The following is a 13,082-nucleotide window of genomic DNA, read 5'->3' as shown; positions in this document are numbered from 1 at the left end:
TAAAGCAAATTAAAGTGAACTAAGATTAAACTTTAAGCAATCACGGGTAAGGGGTCTCAGTGTTAGAGTTAAAAGTGGGGTTGGATATGGCGGGACCTAGAGGCCTCCTACAGGTGTGATGTCAGCACCATATACAGGTAGGAGGGTTCCTCAGGGAGCAAGTAGGAGAAAATAAAAATAAAACATTTCCTGATTTATCCACGGTAATCCCAACGAAGGCCTGTATGCAGCAATGAGACATCTTACAGTTAAGGAAGCACATTATACATGAAGGCTGTAGAAATTGAGATAATCATATGGAATGTTAATGGCCTAGGAGCTAGAAAAAGATTAAGGCCTGCCCAGGAAGCACTAAAAGAAGCTAGCACCCATGTTGTCATACTTCAGGAAACACCTAAATCTGAATGCCTATGTTCCTTCCAGAGATGTCCACGGGTCCAGGAAACAGTGTTCTCTGATCAGTATTTTAACACAAAAGATGTGGCCAAACTGGTTAAAAAGAACAGCAGCATAAAAATATCAAGTCACAAGGCAGCTCGGGCAGATGGGTTCTGGCTGTGCTAGGAATGGGAGAACTGGAATGGTCATGTGCACGGTAATATGGGCCCAACTACCACAACCCTAAACACCTGAGTATCTTAGAACAGCATCTGGTAATGTCTACTTCCTCAATCATGATAGGTGGAGATTTCAAATTGGCTCTTGAAGATCTGGATAAACGTCAAAGGTTAAATATAGCACCATGTCAAAAGTAAGTGTTAGGATTGGAGACATGATCCGAGATCTTGGGCTGATGGATGTATTGAGTGAACAGACAGGGAATCACAGAGACTATGCTTTTTACAGTAAGAAGTACAACCTCCACTCCCCTACAGACCACCCTCTCCTTGATGGCGCACTGGCCCAATATGTCAAATCAGGGGTGAACTAGAAAGCCTGCAGAGTAACAGGGCCGTCCTTGAAGGAAAAACGATATGACAAATGGGACACCAGTATTCTACAACACTTTGAATATGGTGAAAAAGGGGTGCACTTCTGGCATGGAAGACAAAACAAAGCTGGTAAGAAAACAAATTGACATATTAGTGGAAGCAGGCGTGGATAGGATACTGAAGGCAGAAAAGGACTTAAGAGCAGAACTGCTAAGCTCTGAGCGCAGTATACAATGAGGATATAGATCCAGATCCCCATGATATTAAAAGAAAATTGTTGGCAAATAACGCATTACCTAGCTTATAACAGGAGCTTAAGGAATACCTCCAAGACGAGATCAGTGAAGCAGAAATCAGGTGGCTAATATCAAGAATGGGAAAGCAGCAGGCACTGATGGGATCCCCGCAGAATTCTATAAACAAATGATAGAGAACTTGATCTCAATCTGTAAGCCCCTGTTCAACGCAATTTAACTAGAGAACGAAGAGGTCACTCCATCCTGGTATGAGGCAACAGTGGTCCTGATCCTAAAACAGCAAGGACCCAAAGAAAGCAGAGTCATATAGACCAATTTCACTGCTAGACTAGGATTATAAAATCTTTGCAGGTATTACAGCTAAGAGACTATCAAAGGTTATTCATACAATCATCAATAATGATCAAAAAGGCTTTATCTCAGGCAGACAGCTTAATGAGTTAACCCACCTACTCATAGGTACAACTGACGCAGCGTAATCCTTTAATCTTCCATTAACAATTGCCATAGTAAACACAGCAAAAGCTTTTGACAGTCAACTGAACATATTTATGGGAAGTCCTGGAAAGGGCGGGGGGGGGAGGGGGTCTGAATCACTTCCAATCTAGTGAAAACCATACAAACACTATATAGATCACCAACAGCCAAGGTACTGGTTAATGTAAAGCTTACACATTCTTTCTCGCTTATGAGAGGTACTAGAGAAGACTGTCCGCCGGCACCACTACCATTTAATTGCTATGTAGAGTCATTTGCACAGGCACTCAGACAAGATTAAGCCATGCTCCATTTTAAGTACCAAGGCTTCTCCATTAAAGTTTCTCTATAAGTGGATGATATAATCTTATATACCTCCATTCCAGAGTATTCAATCCCTAAACTTGATCACGCCGAAAAGTTTTGTGAAATATCTGGGTATTTAATCAATAAAGAGAAAACAGAGGTTATGGCTTGGCCAAGTTGAAATCCCAAATGTCAGGTTTACGACCAGATCAGGTATCTAAGAGTTCAATTCACACGCAGTTTGGAGGAGCTTCACAAGAAAAATCTAGCCAAATTCAGCAACGAAATAGAACGGCTGCTAGGAAAATAGAAATCATTGTCGTTAGGTATTTATGGAAGGGTAATAATTATAAAAATGATTATTCTACCATAAGTGCCATTTCCCTTTGGCACCACACCCTCATAACTTCCAACCAAACTGATCAGTAGACTACAAGGCAAGATATCCAGTTTCATGTGGGAATCCAAACATGATACGATAGCCTGGAAAAAGCTAAGACGAACAAAACAGGGGGGCTGCCGGACTTGCAAAAATACTGATATGCCTTCCAAACCAAAAACCCTCACCTCTTGTCTAAAAATTATTTCTGTTAGGAAAACAATGAGGGTTCACTATTATATAGACTTGGAAACCATCTTGGATTCCGCTGAAACGCCAGAGTGGCTAAAATATAGTATTAGCTGCCCAGTGCGCAGGGCTAATTTCAACAACTGGGGGAATTTCAGAGGTGGCGTAGCCCTGATCACCTGGCAAGAATTCTCACCGCAAACACATAGGAGAAAAGTCTTGAAATTCAAATACTTCCAGTTATGCTCATGGTGGGCAGCACAGGGTATGGCAATGGGCTGGAACTGGGAACAAGAGGCCATTCTAGGGGTGCGTAAGAGTATAAAAAAAGAAGTATCCCTTTGGCACTGGGATATGGTGGTAGCAGAAGATGAGAAAATCATGGAACCTTGCCAAGTTTGGAGCAAGGACATGCCGGAGCTTGTGTGTCAGCATTAATGGCAGGTATCTTTTAACTAACTTTATAAAAATGTAAAACCTACACCATTAAAGAGAAACTACCTCTTCACGCTCCACCGGGCCTATTGGATTCCTCTAAAACTTACACAAGTACCTCAAAATTAAAAAGATGTCAAGCGAAATGAAGCAGACCACAAACACGTGTTTATGGGATGGAACAAGGTTAGTGGGGCATTGAGATAAATTCTGGGTGCTGACGTGAAGGTAAGTCAAGCTTTTATATTATTTGGGATTCATATATCATCAGATAAATGGAACAAGTTGCAGAAGGGCTTGCTGTTTCTGCTATTGTTGATAGCGAGAAGGGAAATATGCAGAAAGTTGTTATCGCCTGAACCTTCATCACGGCAAGACTGGCTTGCCTTGGCTAGCTATGTCAGCAAAAGTGATTTAGCATGGGACAAGGGAGATGAGTAAAAGTATGGCACCCCTTCGTATTCTGGCATAACAGATGTATGACACTTCAATGATTATTCCACACCTATGCTGAGAGAGAAAAACTAGGAATCGAGAGAAAACAGAATTCAGCAAAGACATGCGGCCGGTGTTTTCACAGAAAGGCAAAACGACTGGCAGTGGAATGAGGACTAAACATTTTTTTTAACTCAAATTACAGTGAGGAGCCAATCACCTCTGTGAATGGCTAAGTGACACGCACAACGGCGGTTGGCCGCAAGTCTCGCCTTTTGGCAGGATGTGTGCCTGAACCCCAACAGCAGTATTTGCTCTTGAGAACCAATCAATACCTCCTTTGCTCAGGGTTACAGGGATCTCAGAGAAGGCTAATCTCACTTAAAGTCATAGTGTTTAGAGATCCAAGGGACAATCCATCTGGCAATAACAGTTTTCTGCTGCTTTGTTGACTTTGCTAATATCATCGTCAGTAATAGATAGTTTGAATATCTGAAAACTCTTGTTCTCACAGTAAAGCTTCAGAGTTGGAAATAGCTGCAGACTGTGTACTATTTCCTCATCAGAGGACGTTAGAGATCTTGGTTTGAAAACCCAGAGAATAATTTATTGGTTTCAATAGAAATCTGACAAAACTTTAAGAATTAAGGAAGGAATGATCTTGAATGCACCCTCTCTGTATGGAAGGCAATCCTAGGAACCTCTGGAATAAAGACCTTAACTTCTATCACTCTGGCTTCGCCAACTGCGAGCAAGAAGGCCACCCTACTCTAATGTGTGTAAGTCAGTATAACAGAAGGGCACCAATTATGATTGCTATTTTATTAAGAAAGCCAGAACGAAATTAAGGTCCTATTAACTGCAAGATGGTTTGGGCAGTGGCATTGTGGAATGGTAGCGGGGCTGTAAAGAGCAAAAGTTGGAGGGGTACAGGGCTGCCATGAAAATATCAATGGTAATCTGACAGTCTCAATCATCAAAGATATGTCTCCCAGCTTATTAAGCATGATGGTATAGGAAAAATGCAGTTTTACAATAATCCTTTAAGATTTCTGCATTAGCTACGTTAGTAGGAAAAAAACAAATGTCATCTCCTAAATCATGTACAGGATTTAAATGCTTTCCAAGTGAGTAGTCTTGCATGTTCCTTTCTTGAAGCGCCAAGTGGCAATACTATGATCTCCTATGCAGTGGAAAGGAGGAAAAAGAGCTTTTATACCAGTTCAAAAAGGATCTACCCCCCCCCCCCCCCAGAGCAATTCCATAACTTTAGCAAAATGCAAACCCTTGAAACTTCCCAGCCGCATATAACTCAGAGAAGCTCATGGTGTTGAAAAAAAGTATGCAGAACCAAGTGATTCATCAGCTAGTCTTGAGGGGCTTGACATAGTCTACTTAAGTTATTAACTCTACCTGTTTCTTCCTGCTGGATGAGACATAGCTGGGATGATGCTGTTCGAGAGGATCTAGAACAACAGCTAAATCACAAAGTGATAAAAAGAATGTAAATTGAAAATCCATTGCTTGTCCAATGGCAACATAACAGGTGTGTGGGGTCTCAGATTTCAAAAATCTTTTGCTGGAGAAGAGGGAGAAAGAAACTGAGGCTGAAGACTTGCAGATCCTGATGATATTTATGAAGGGTCATAACTTGCATGGACCACAACCTTGGGTCCAGGTTTCCTGACCAATGAGCTCTCAGGTTTTTCTGGGGGGGGGGGGGGGGGGTAATTTATAACGTTGATTTGAAGAACAGGTACTTGAAAGGGGGAACATTTTAGCTGGTTGGCCTCTTGAGTCCACCAAAGAAATTGAGACCAGAACTAGATTGGATGCAATCACTTTGTGTGACTTCAACTCTTGGGTTAAACCTAATAAAATGAAGAATCTGTTGGGGAGTCCTCTACAAGATACCATGGGGCCACGTACTATATGAAACCATCAGGCAGAGATTACAGGGCTTCTTGTAGAGCTGCTTTTTATTAGCACTTGAAAACAGAGCATGGCTGATGGAAAATACCATGCTATAGAGTGCTGCATAGCAGACTATGGGAGGCAATGTCCAGGGACTAGGACTAAACGAAACAATTTCAAACTTAAGTGGCCATGTTGTATGGTGGTACATTGGTGCAAGATGTGTTTGCTTAAGATGCAAAGATTATGGTCATGTGCAAGTATGCCTTTGTTCTGATAATTTTTTAATAACTTGTGTTCTACAACAAGAGGACAGCAAACTGCAATGTGGATCAACTGAGAATTTTTTTAAGTAATAAACAGTCAAATGCTTCTACATTTCTGCAGATTTACCTTGAAAACGATTATTTTTGAATAAAAATATTAAGCAAATCAATAGTTAAGATGAAGAGGGCACTATAGTTGGCGAACAAGCTAAAATGTCTGTCCATCAATCACACGGTAGCAGATGTTTGGCCTGAATAATGGGAAGGAAACTACTCAAACAATAGGGTTGGTAATACTTTGCTAGGTTAACTGTTTAATTATCTGATTTCCTAATAATATCTGTGAAATAATGTCAAATGTTGCTGTGCTTGCACAGACAGTAATCTGTTCCTTTTCCTGCATGCTTGACTTTGCATCAAGCAGTTTAGCTAGAATGCTGTGATAGACAGGGTAATCCTATTACCCTCAATGCAGTAAAAAGCCATAGCAAGCTTATCACATTTCCAAGCCAAAGAATGGACAAACAGGAGGAAGAGATATTTCAGCAAAAGTAGTCAAATGATTGTTCTGCCTGTGAACTAATGCATAACTCCTGAAATATAAATGAAGGAACATAGAAAAAAATATTATCCAAGATTCAATCTTTTAAAGGTACTCCAAAGAGTTGTACCTGGAAATCACAGACTACAGGACGTTTGCAGGCGCACGTCTGTTCTCCTTTTTTATAAACTCCCATTATTCTCCACAAGAAACAAAGTTTTGTCTGTGCAGAATGCCATTCCCACACCCCCAAAAACAGACCCTTTTTCGCAAGGGAAACATACTTGCTCCTGCTTTCTTCTGAAGAACGTTTCAGTATGCTTCTAGAGTAAGAAAAGCCATGCATCAGCTTTTTCTACACACCTCTATAGCTCAGACTTTGTGATAGTTAGCATGGTTTTTAATAGCCATTCCGTCCCCGTCTCCTCTCTTTTTGTACTTTTTATTCAATTCTGTGTTTTTATTTAGACATGCAGAAAAGTCAAGCAAGTAGATAGTCTTTTTCCGGCGAGCGTGTGCATTTCCACACTGTAATCCTGAGTCAGTGTCTTGGGATTTTCTAGAGCATGCAAAAATTTAAATTTCTAAACATCTGTTGGACTGACTGTTAGCGAGAAAAACACTTCTTGAGTGATGCCTAAATTGAAGAAAAGCAAAACCTTCTGGAAATGTTGCAGACTTGTACAGGTGTCTGTTTAGAGCAGTTTCAGCTAGTCATAGATGAGACGAGGTTTAGATAATCTAATTTTAAGATTTAGGAATTTGAAAGAAATGGGTCATATAGTGCCTAATGCTCCATAGACTTCTTTAACTCCAGAATATGCCTACTTACCCATAAAATTATACGAATATATAAAATAGCACATGGAATAAGAAATTATGAAAGATTAAAATGTTTATGTTTAAAAACAACAAAATGCTTTCAATCGACCTGTCTTTCAGGAGGTTTAGTTTGCTACTTCAGTATCAGACAGCACAAAAATGTAACTTGTCATGAAACTTAAACATTTTTAATTAGGCCCTGATTATTCCGGTGAGTTGATAAGAGGAATTAGTGGCCCCATTAGAATTAAGAGGCCAGTAGTAACTCCATCCTTCAGGAGTATTTCACCGAAAGACTTTGCGCCTTCTAAACGCAGGCAAAATCTCTGTGTGAAGTAGAAACGAGAAATGAGGAATTTCTAATGGAAATCCAGGATAAAATTACTGATTTCCCCAGGAAGTAGAACAAGTCTGAGGATACCATTAGGGAAGTCATCTTAATTTCCAATTATTCCCCTCTTTCCTCCCCCTCTTCTTCTTTCGACAGTAGCTATACCTTCAGTTGGAGTGTGTGGGGAGGAAGGGGCACCAGGACACAAACTGGGGTGCATGCAAGGAATTCCTCAGTGGTGAATGGGAAGAGGCAAGGTATGGCCTCCTTGTTGTTAGCCACCAGGTATATTCTCCCACCAAAACCCAGTATGACAAAGGGTATTCAAGTGAAGATCCTTAAAGGCTCCTACCTCTTCCCTAGCTGATATAGTGGAGGCAGGGGTGTTGGATAGTGAACTGAGTGAGGTACTTGGCCCTGTTCCGGAAGAGCTTTGTGAGTCCCCATCTCCGGCAACATCGTGTATCTCTCTCGCAAGAATGGCAACATCTTTAACCAGTGTCTGGCTTAATCTACGAAATAAAAGCAAAACACAGTGTTTTGTCAGTCAGTACAACAAAAAATACTTTGTTTCTTTTTACTGGGCAAATAGCTTTAAATATTTCCAGAACTCTTGCATTGAGCAGAAATTTCACAGTGTCAAAGAAAAAATACATTGACTGCATAAATAATTTGAAAGCATTATACCGCATAATATGAATAAACCACCGATCAGATATAACAAACACTGGAAATTTTTAAGAGTAAATATTTTAGAGTAGCGCCATTGGTCTAACATAATTTTATGTTAACCACTAGTACAAAGTATGAAATTCAGTTGTTTCTACAAACGCCTAAGAAATAATGCAACGCAATGCAAACTACTCCATCTGAAGTCGAATTAGCCAAAGAAGTGTCTCGCACCTCCCGAATGGCCCAGTGGAAAACTGGAGAATTATCTTATGGAAGGAAAAGAGGCACAGTGGGTGGCTTTCACGACTTGACCGGCTCAGCCTGCCTGTCTTATACAGACGTCAGTTCTTCAATGCATACTTTTCAGTATGCAGAGGCAGCTCCATCTGCTTGCGTCAGTCATTATGCCAACTATGCAGCCAGAGGGGGACGAGAAAGCCACTGTCAAAAGAAGCACTTCATACTCATTGGCAGCCCGTTATTATATGCAGAAATAATATGCTACCAGTGAAAACATGCTGCTTCTTCTACAGAGCATGCAGAAAACTCAGGAGTGATGGCACAGTGTCAGTGCCATCAGAAATCCGCCCCTCAGACCCACCATCCTGATTCTGGCACGGGACAGCCACAGTATGTACTCTACCAATGCACAGGTCCATCAGGGGTTGGTGAGGCCTGACAGTGGGATATTACACACTGAACGTATTGCAGAAGTTAGTAAGGCAATGCATATATACATGCAGACAGGGTTTTATGTGGGCCAGGTTCATCCGGTCTCAGACACAGTAGTAACAAGCATTTGCAATGCAACAGGTCTCGCATTACGTCGAGTTAGAGCTATTTGCGTTGTAAACTCCAAACTGGACTTTTCTTGTCACATTAAATGAAAGAAAAAAAATGAGTTTGATTGCTCTGTGTAAAACAAAGCACAATCATGCTGCAAAATAAAGAGAAAAAGTAGTCAGGAAACCATAAGGAAAGCATGGAGCCGCGTATGTTTTCAGTATTTTACAGGTGCTCTCGAGGAGGGCTAATCACCAGAAAAGGCATGACGTATGCATGGCTGTCACGAATGAAAATAAGCAGATTTTAAAAGACAAGCCAGCGAACCAATGAAAGTGACTGATGTGACATGGGCGTGATTAAAATCCACCTAAAGAGACATTAAAAGAGGGACGGAGCGCTTTGCACTCGCCCCTAAAAATGGATATTGAAACGGGTGCCTATCGGGAACCTATGTTCATGTACCTAACTTTACGGTCTACACATAAATTTTTTAACAATGGATTAGCATGTTAGCAATTTAGTTTCTAGATATAGTTCACATGAGGACAGCATTCTGGCAGTATCTGTAATATGATCGATAAATCCTCTCTACGAGGCCTAAACCTTCAGGAAGGGACGCTGGTGGGTAGATAATTCCTTCAGGCCTTGCATTTTGACAACAACAGACGTCTGAGAGGACTCCAGCACAGAAAGCAGTCCACAATGGTGGTGCAAATAAGTTATATTTAAGAGGAACACAAATTAAGTTTGATTCACTTGGAGCAACAACTATCTCACAAGGCATATAGAACCAGTGTCCATTGCGTTTACCATTAGGCTGGCATGCACTGAAAATCAAAAACTGAAAGGAAGTAATTCAGGGGGTGTTTACACGGATTAACAATCCTCTGTAGCTCTTTAGTACCTTCGGTATTCATCATCTTGGTACTTATCTACTGTTCGCCGACCTGGTCCTTGATGGCCTTTAGGTACTCAAAAATGTCTAAGAAATATAAGACTGTATAAAGGGAGGGTGGGGTGACTACGTGAATGCTTTCTCTTGGTCATTCATACTAGTTACTAAGGTTCAGCTTCTCGGGACAATGTCGTGCACTGTGCCACCATCTAATCTAGATGGGTCTCTCAAACTATTGCAGAACTTGGCCTGACTCGGCGATTTTACGTCAAAACTCAGAGACGGCATTTCTCTGTTCTGTGTGTTCCCTCACACCATCGTGTTTAGATTTTTCAATACTGTGGTGAATTAACTGAGTATCTTGCAGAACAACCTAGAGATAGAAGGCCATACAAACAAAATGGTAATTACTGAGCACGTGCACAAGGTCATGAGGTGCATCAAATATTTACTAAACGGTCATTGTTTGAAGAAATACGTGCTTCCTTCCTTTCGTTATCAGGCTGTAGGTCGATTCAAATAAAAAACGGAGATGTCGGAGTGTAATCTTTTTAAACTCACGGTACTAGCCAACGTATTCCTAGACACCATCAATTAGCAACATCAAGTGGAAAACGTACTATGATTGATCGTTGATAAGGTTACTACTTGACTACTAGTTCCTGCATGTATTGCCATAAACACATCTCGGTAATCTGCAAAGCAGTGATCTTTGAAACGACAACTTTGAAGGAAGTTTTCTCCTTCTGCAATTTCCAAGAATTAAGACATATTTGCTGCAAAAGGAATCTTCTGATGAACAGTTAGTGCAACACGGAATCATCTTGATAAATTCAGGGAGGTAGGCTACTTAGCTCAGCCATACTCTGACCTTCAGGGCTGTTTCTCCTCCCGAAAGAGGCTAATGGGTGTGTTGTTCAAGAAGATTTCTGGTGTAATTATTTAGGGTGATGTTCGATTACGTACTACCACCAAAGTAACACATAAGCAGTGCTTTAAATGGGCCATTACTGTCCAGTACGGAGTACCAGCACTTTTTTATTTTTTAGAGAGAGAGTACCTGCACTTCCCAAGAAAAACGTAGTTCTTTTAATTGGAGAGTACCGGCACTTCTCAGAAATAAGCAGGTACTCTTGTACAGAGTACCTGCACTTCCATTTTTCCATTTCAAGCACCGCATATGTGATTACAACTACAGTTTGAGATCATGGAAACAAACGGCAAATGTTTCTAACATGATTTTCTAGGGAACTCAAGTCTCGCCTGGGTGCTGTCAGGGTAAAGATGAAACCACCATAGTAGAGGTTCACAGTAAATCAACTAAGAGCACTTCCAGAAATCAAACAGACCTTTTGAGCCTTGAATAGCTCCGTAAAGTAGCTCAGCGTCGAGTGCAGATGGGTCTGTTTATCTTTGCAAAATGTGTTTGGTCAGGATAAAATAAAACATCTTGAGCACTCAGGTCAACATCCACGATAAACAAATCAAATCTTTCAGGTTGTCTGGTTCGGTCTAGACTGTCACAATATTGTGAAAATGCTTAACTAAAACGACACCGTCTCTTTTGTCCATCCTTAGTTTAACCATAAATCTGCAAACTGGAGCACTGTATATAAGCATGTCAAAGTTCAAATTGTGTTCATTCTTTTGGTACATGTATTGGTATTATAGTGGTTCTCTATTACAGTCACCATTTTACGTGGTGATTCTACAACAGTAGGTTATGCATAAGCAACTCTGCTCCTAAAGTATTACAAACCACTTTTTCAATTTGGGGCTTTCTGTAAACTAAACTGCCTCAACATAGGGCCAAAGGAACACCACCTGTTTATTTCCTATAGGAAAAACAAATAATTTGTCACATGTAAGCATAAGACACCAAAATTATAAAATTATTTCACTTGTTACTGTTAAAAATGTACTTCCACCGAAAACAACACATTTACATGAAAGATGGAGGACTCGATTTCACCAAAGAGTGCGCCCAAAGCTAATAAAATATATTAAGGACGGGAAGAAGAGAGAAAATGGTTACTTTCTGTAAAAATAAAATCCCAATTAAATCTTATTTTAGGACAAAAAGGGATATCCTCTACAAGGATTCGCAAAAACAAGCCTTTGCTTTGGAATTCTTTTTTTGAGTTTTTGTGGTCGGAATAGGTGACAAATTTCCCTTGTAGGCACTGCCAAACAGATCTCTATCAAGTTAGACAGACTGAACTACTGCTATCAGTGAAACTCAGCATTTTTATGCATAATTGCCCATATACCTTGGAGCTTTTTTCATGCACAAAAATGTGGGAGCACAGCAAAAACTGAGTGTCCTCCGTAGCACAAATAATCACAGCTGCCTAATGGCTGAATTTGAGTGTTTAAAAGCTAAAGTACCACATCTCATTAAACTCTCAAAAACGTACTAAACTACAAGTCCTAGTGGGGGAGACAAATCTCTCTTGGTTTTTAACAGGAAAAATATGAATAGACAAATCTCAATATAAAAGCAGCATATGATTAATATGGACTTATGGAGCACCTACTCATATTTATGTATAAAGCTGAATACACTTAGACCAATGCCTTTTCATTTCTAATTTTATAGGTCACGTTTTCGAGAGTTCCGTGAAATAATTAATCAATAATCAAGCATGAGGTACCACTAGTTAAACTCTGCAGTGTGACATGCAAAATCAACAATAATCCAGGTATAATATACATTAAGCCGCTCACCTTGCAATTTCAGCTATTTCAGCTGTTTGCGCCATCAAGTTTTGATATGCCTCAGGTTCATCCTCATAATCCTCATACTCTTCTTCACCGTTGCGCTTGTGTCTGTTTGACGTGGAGCTGTGAGTCCGTAGAGTCTGTGTGGCTGTTGAAGCATGGGAGCGTTTGTGTTTAGGGGCGCTTTGCTTAGACCCATATTCCTCATCTGAAGTAGAAGTATAATCTGAACCCTGCTGTCTCCGTCTTGAGGCTTATGCAATGAATTGGTTTCAGACAGAAAGAAAGAAAAGAATTAAGAATATAAAGAGCAACTAAGAACAGGCCCACGAACATGAAGATAGTAGTCTTGGTTTCTGTGTCGGAAATAAGCAGTAGAAAAGTTGCTAACATTGGAAGTCTAGTTTGTGCACTTGTGAATGCTCGCTTAAAATATATGCTTTAGCAGCAGCGACAAATTTGCAGCATCAATGAAGTAGAGCTTGGCGTCATTTCCTTGACACAGAAACCCCAGCACTAGAGAATGACTAAAGTATTTTCGAAGAACCTAGGAATAATTCACAAAGGATATATTTCGTTTGGTGGCCAAGCAAATGCTTATGTGCTAGCTGCTTGTCCTTTTGAATGCACAAGTCGAAGCTGGACCAGGATGGAAGTACACAGGATATATACTCATGAACACAAACTAACCCAGGGGTTCAAAATAAAGTGACTCTTTCAACTG

The 13,082-nt window shown here is 40.4% G+C and overlaps 1 protein-coding gene across 2 annotated transcripts in view; it reads right to left on the bottom strand.

The window, feature by feature from the left end:
* The window catches only part of CEP170B (centrosomal protein 170B), a 365,718-nt gene that overhangs the window by 54,636 nt on the left and 298,000 nt on the right, over positions 1-13,082 (bottom strand). Inside the window, exons 13-14 of one of the 2 annotated variants that reach the window (XM_069207322.1) lie at positions 12,365-12,611; positions 7,637-7,796 (exon numbers count right to left, since the gene is read on the bottom strand). In XM_069207322.1, coding sequence (XP_069063423.1) covers positions 7,637-7,796; positions 12,365-12,611 — 407 coding nt within the window. The remainder of the gene's footprint in view (positions 1-7,636; positions 7,797-12,364; positions 12,612-13,082) is intronic. The other variant, XM_069207323.1, reaches the window with a different exon arrangement.

Source organism: Pleurodeles waltl, chromosome 9 (genome assembly GCF_031143425.1).
Source record: "Pleurodeles waltl isolate 20211129_DDA chromosome 9, aPleWal1.hap1.20221129, whole genome shotgun sequence".
NCBI classification, from domain to species: Eukaryota; Metazoa; Chordata; class Amphibia; order Caudata; family Salamandridae; genus Pleurodeles; species Pleurodeles waltl.
Note: the sequence above shows the minus strand (reverse complement) of the source record. Positions and strands in the feature narration are given on the sequence as shown.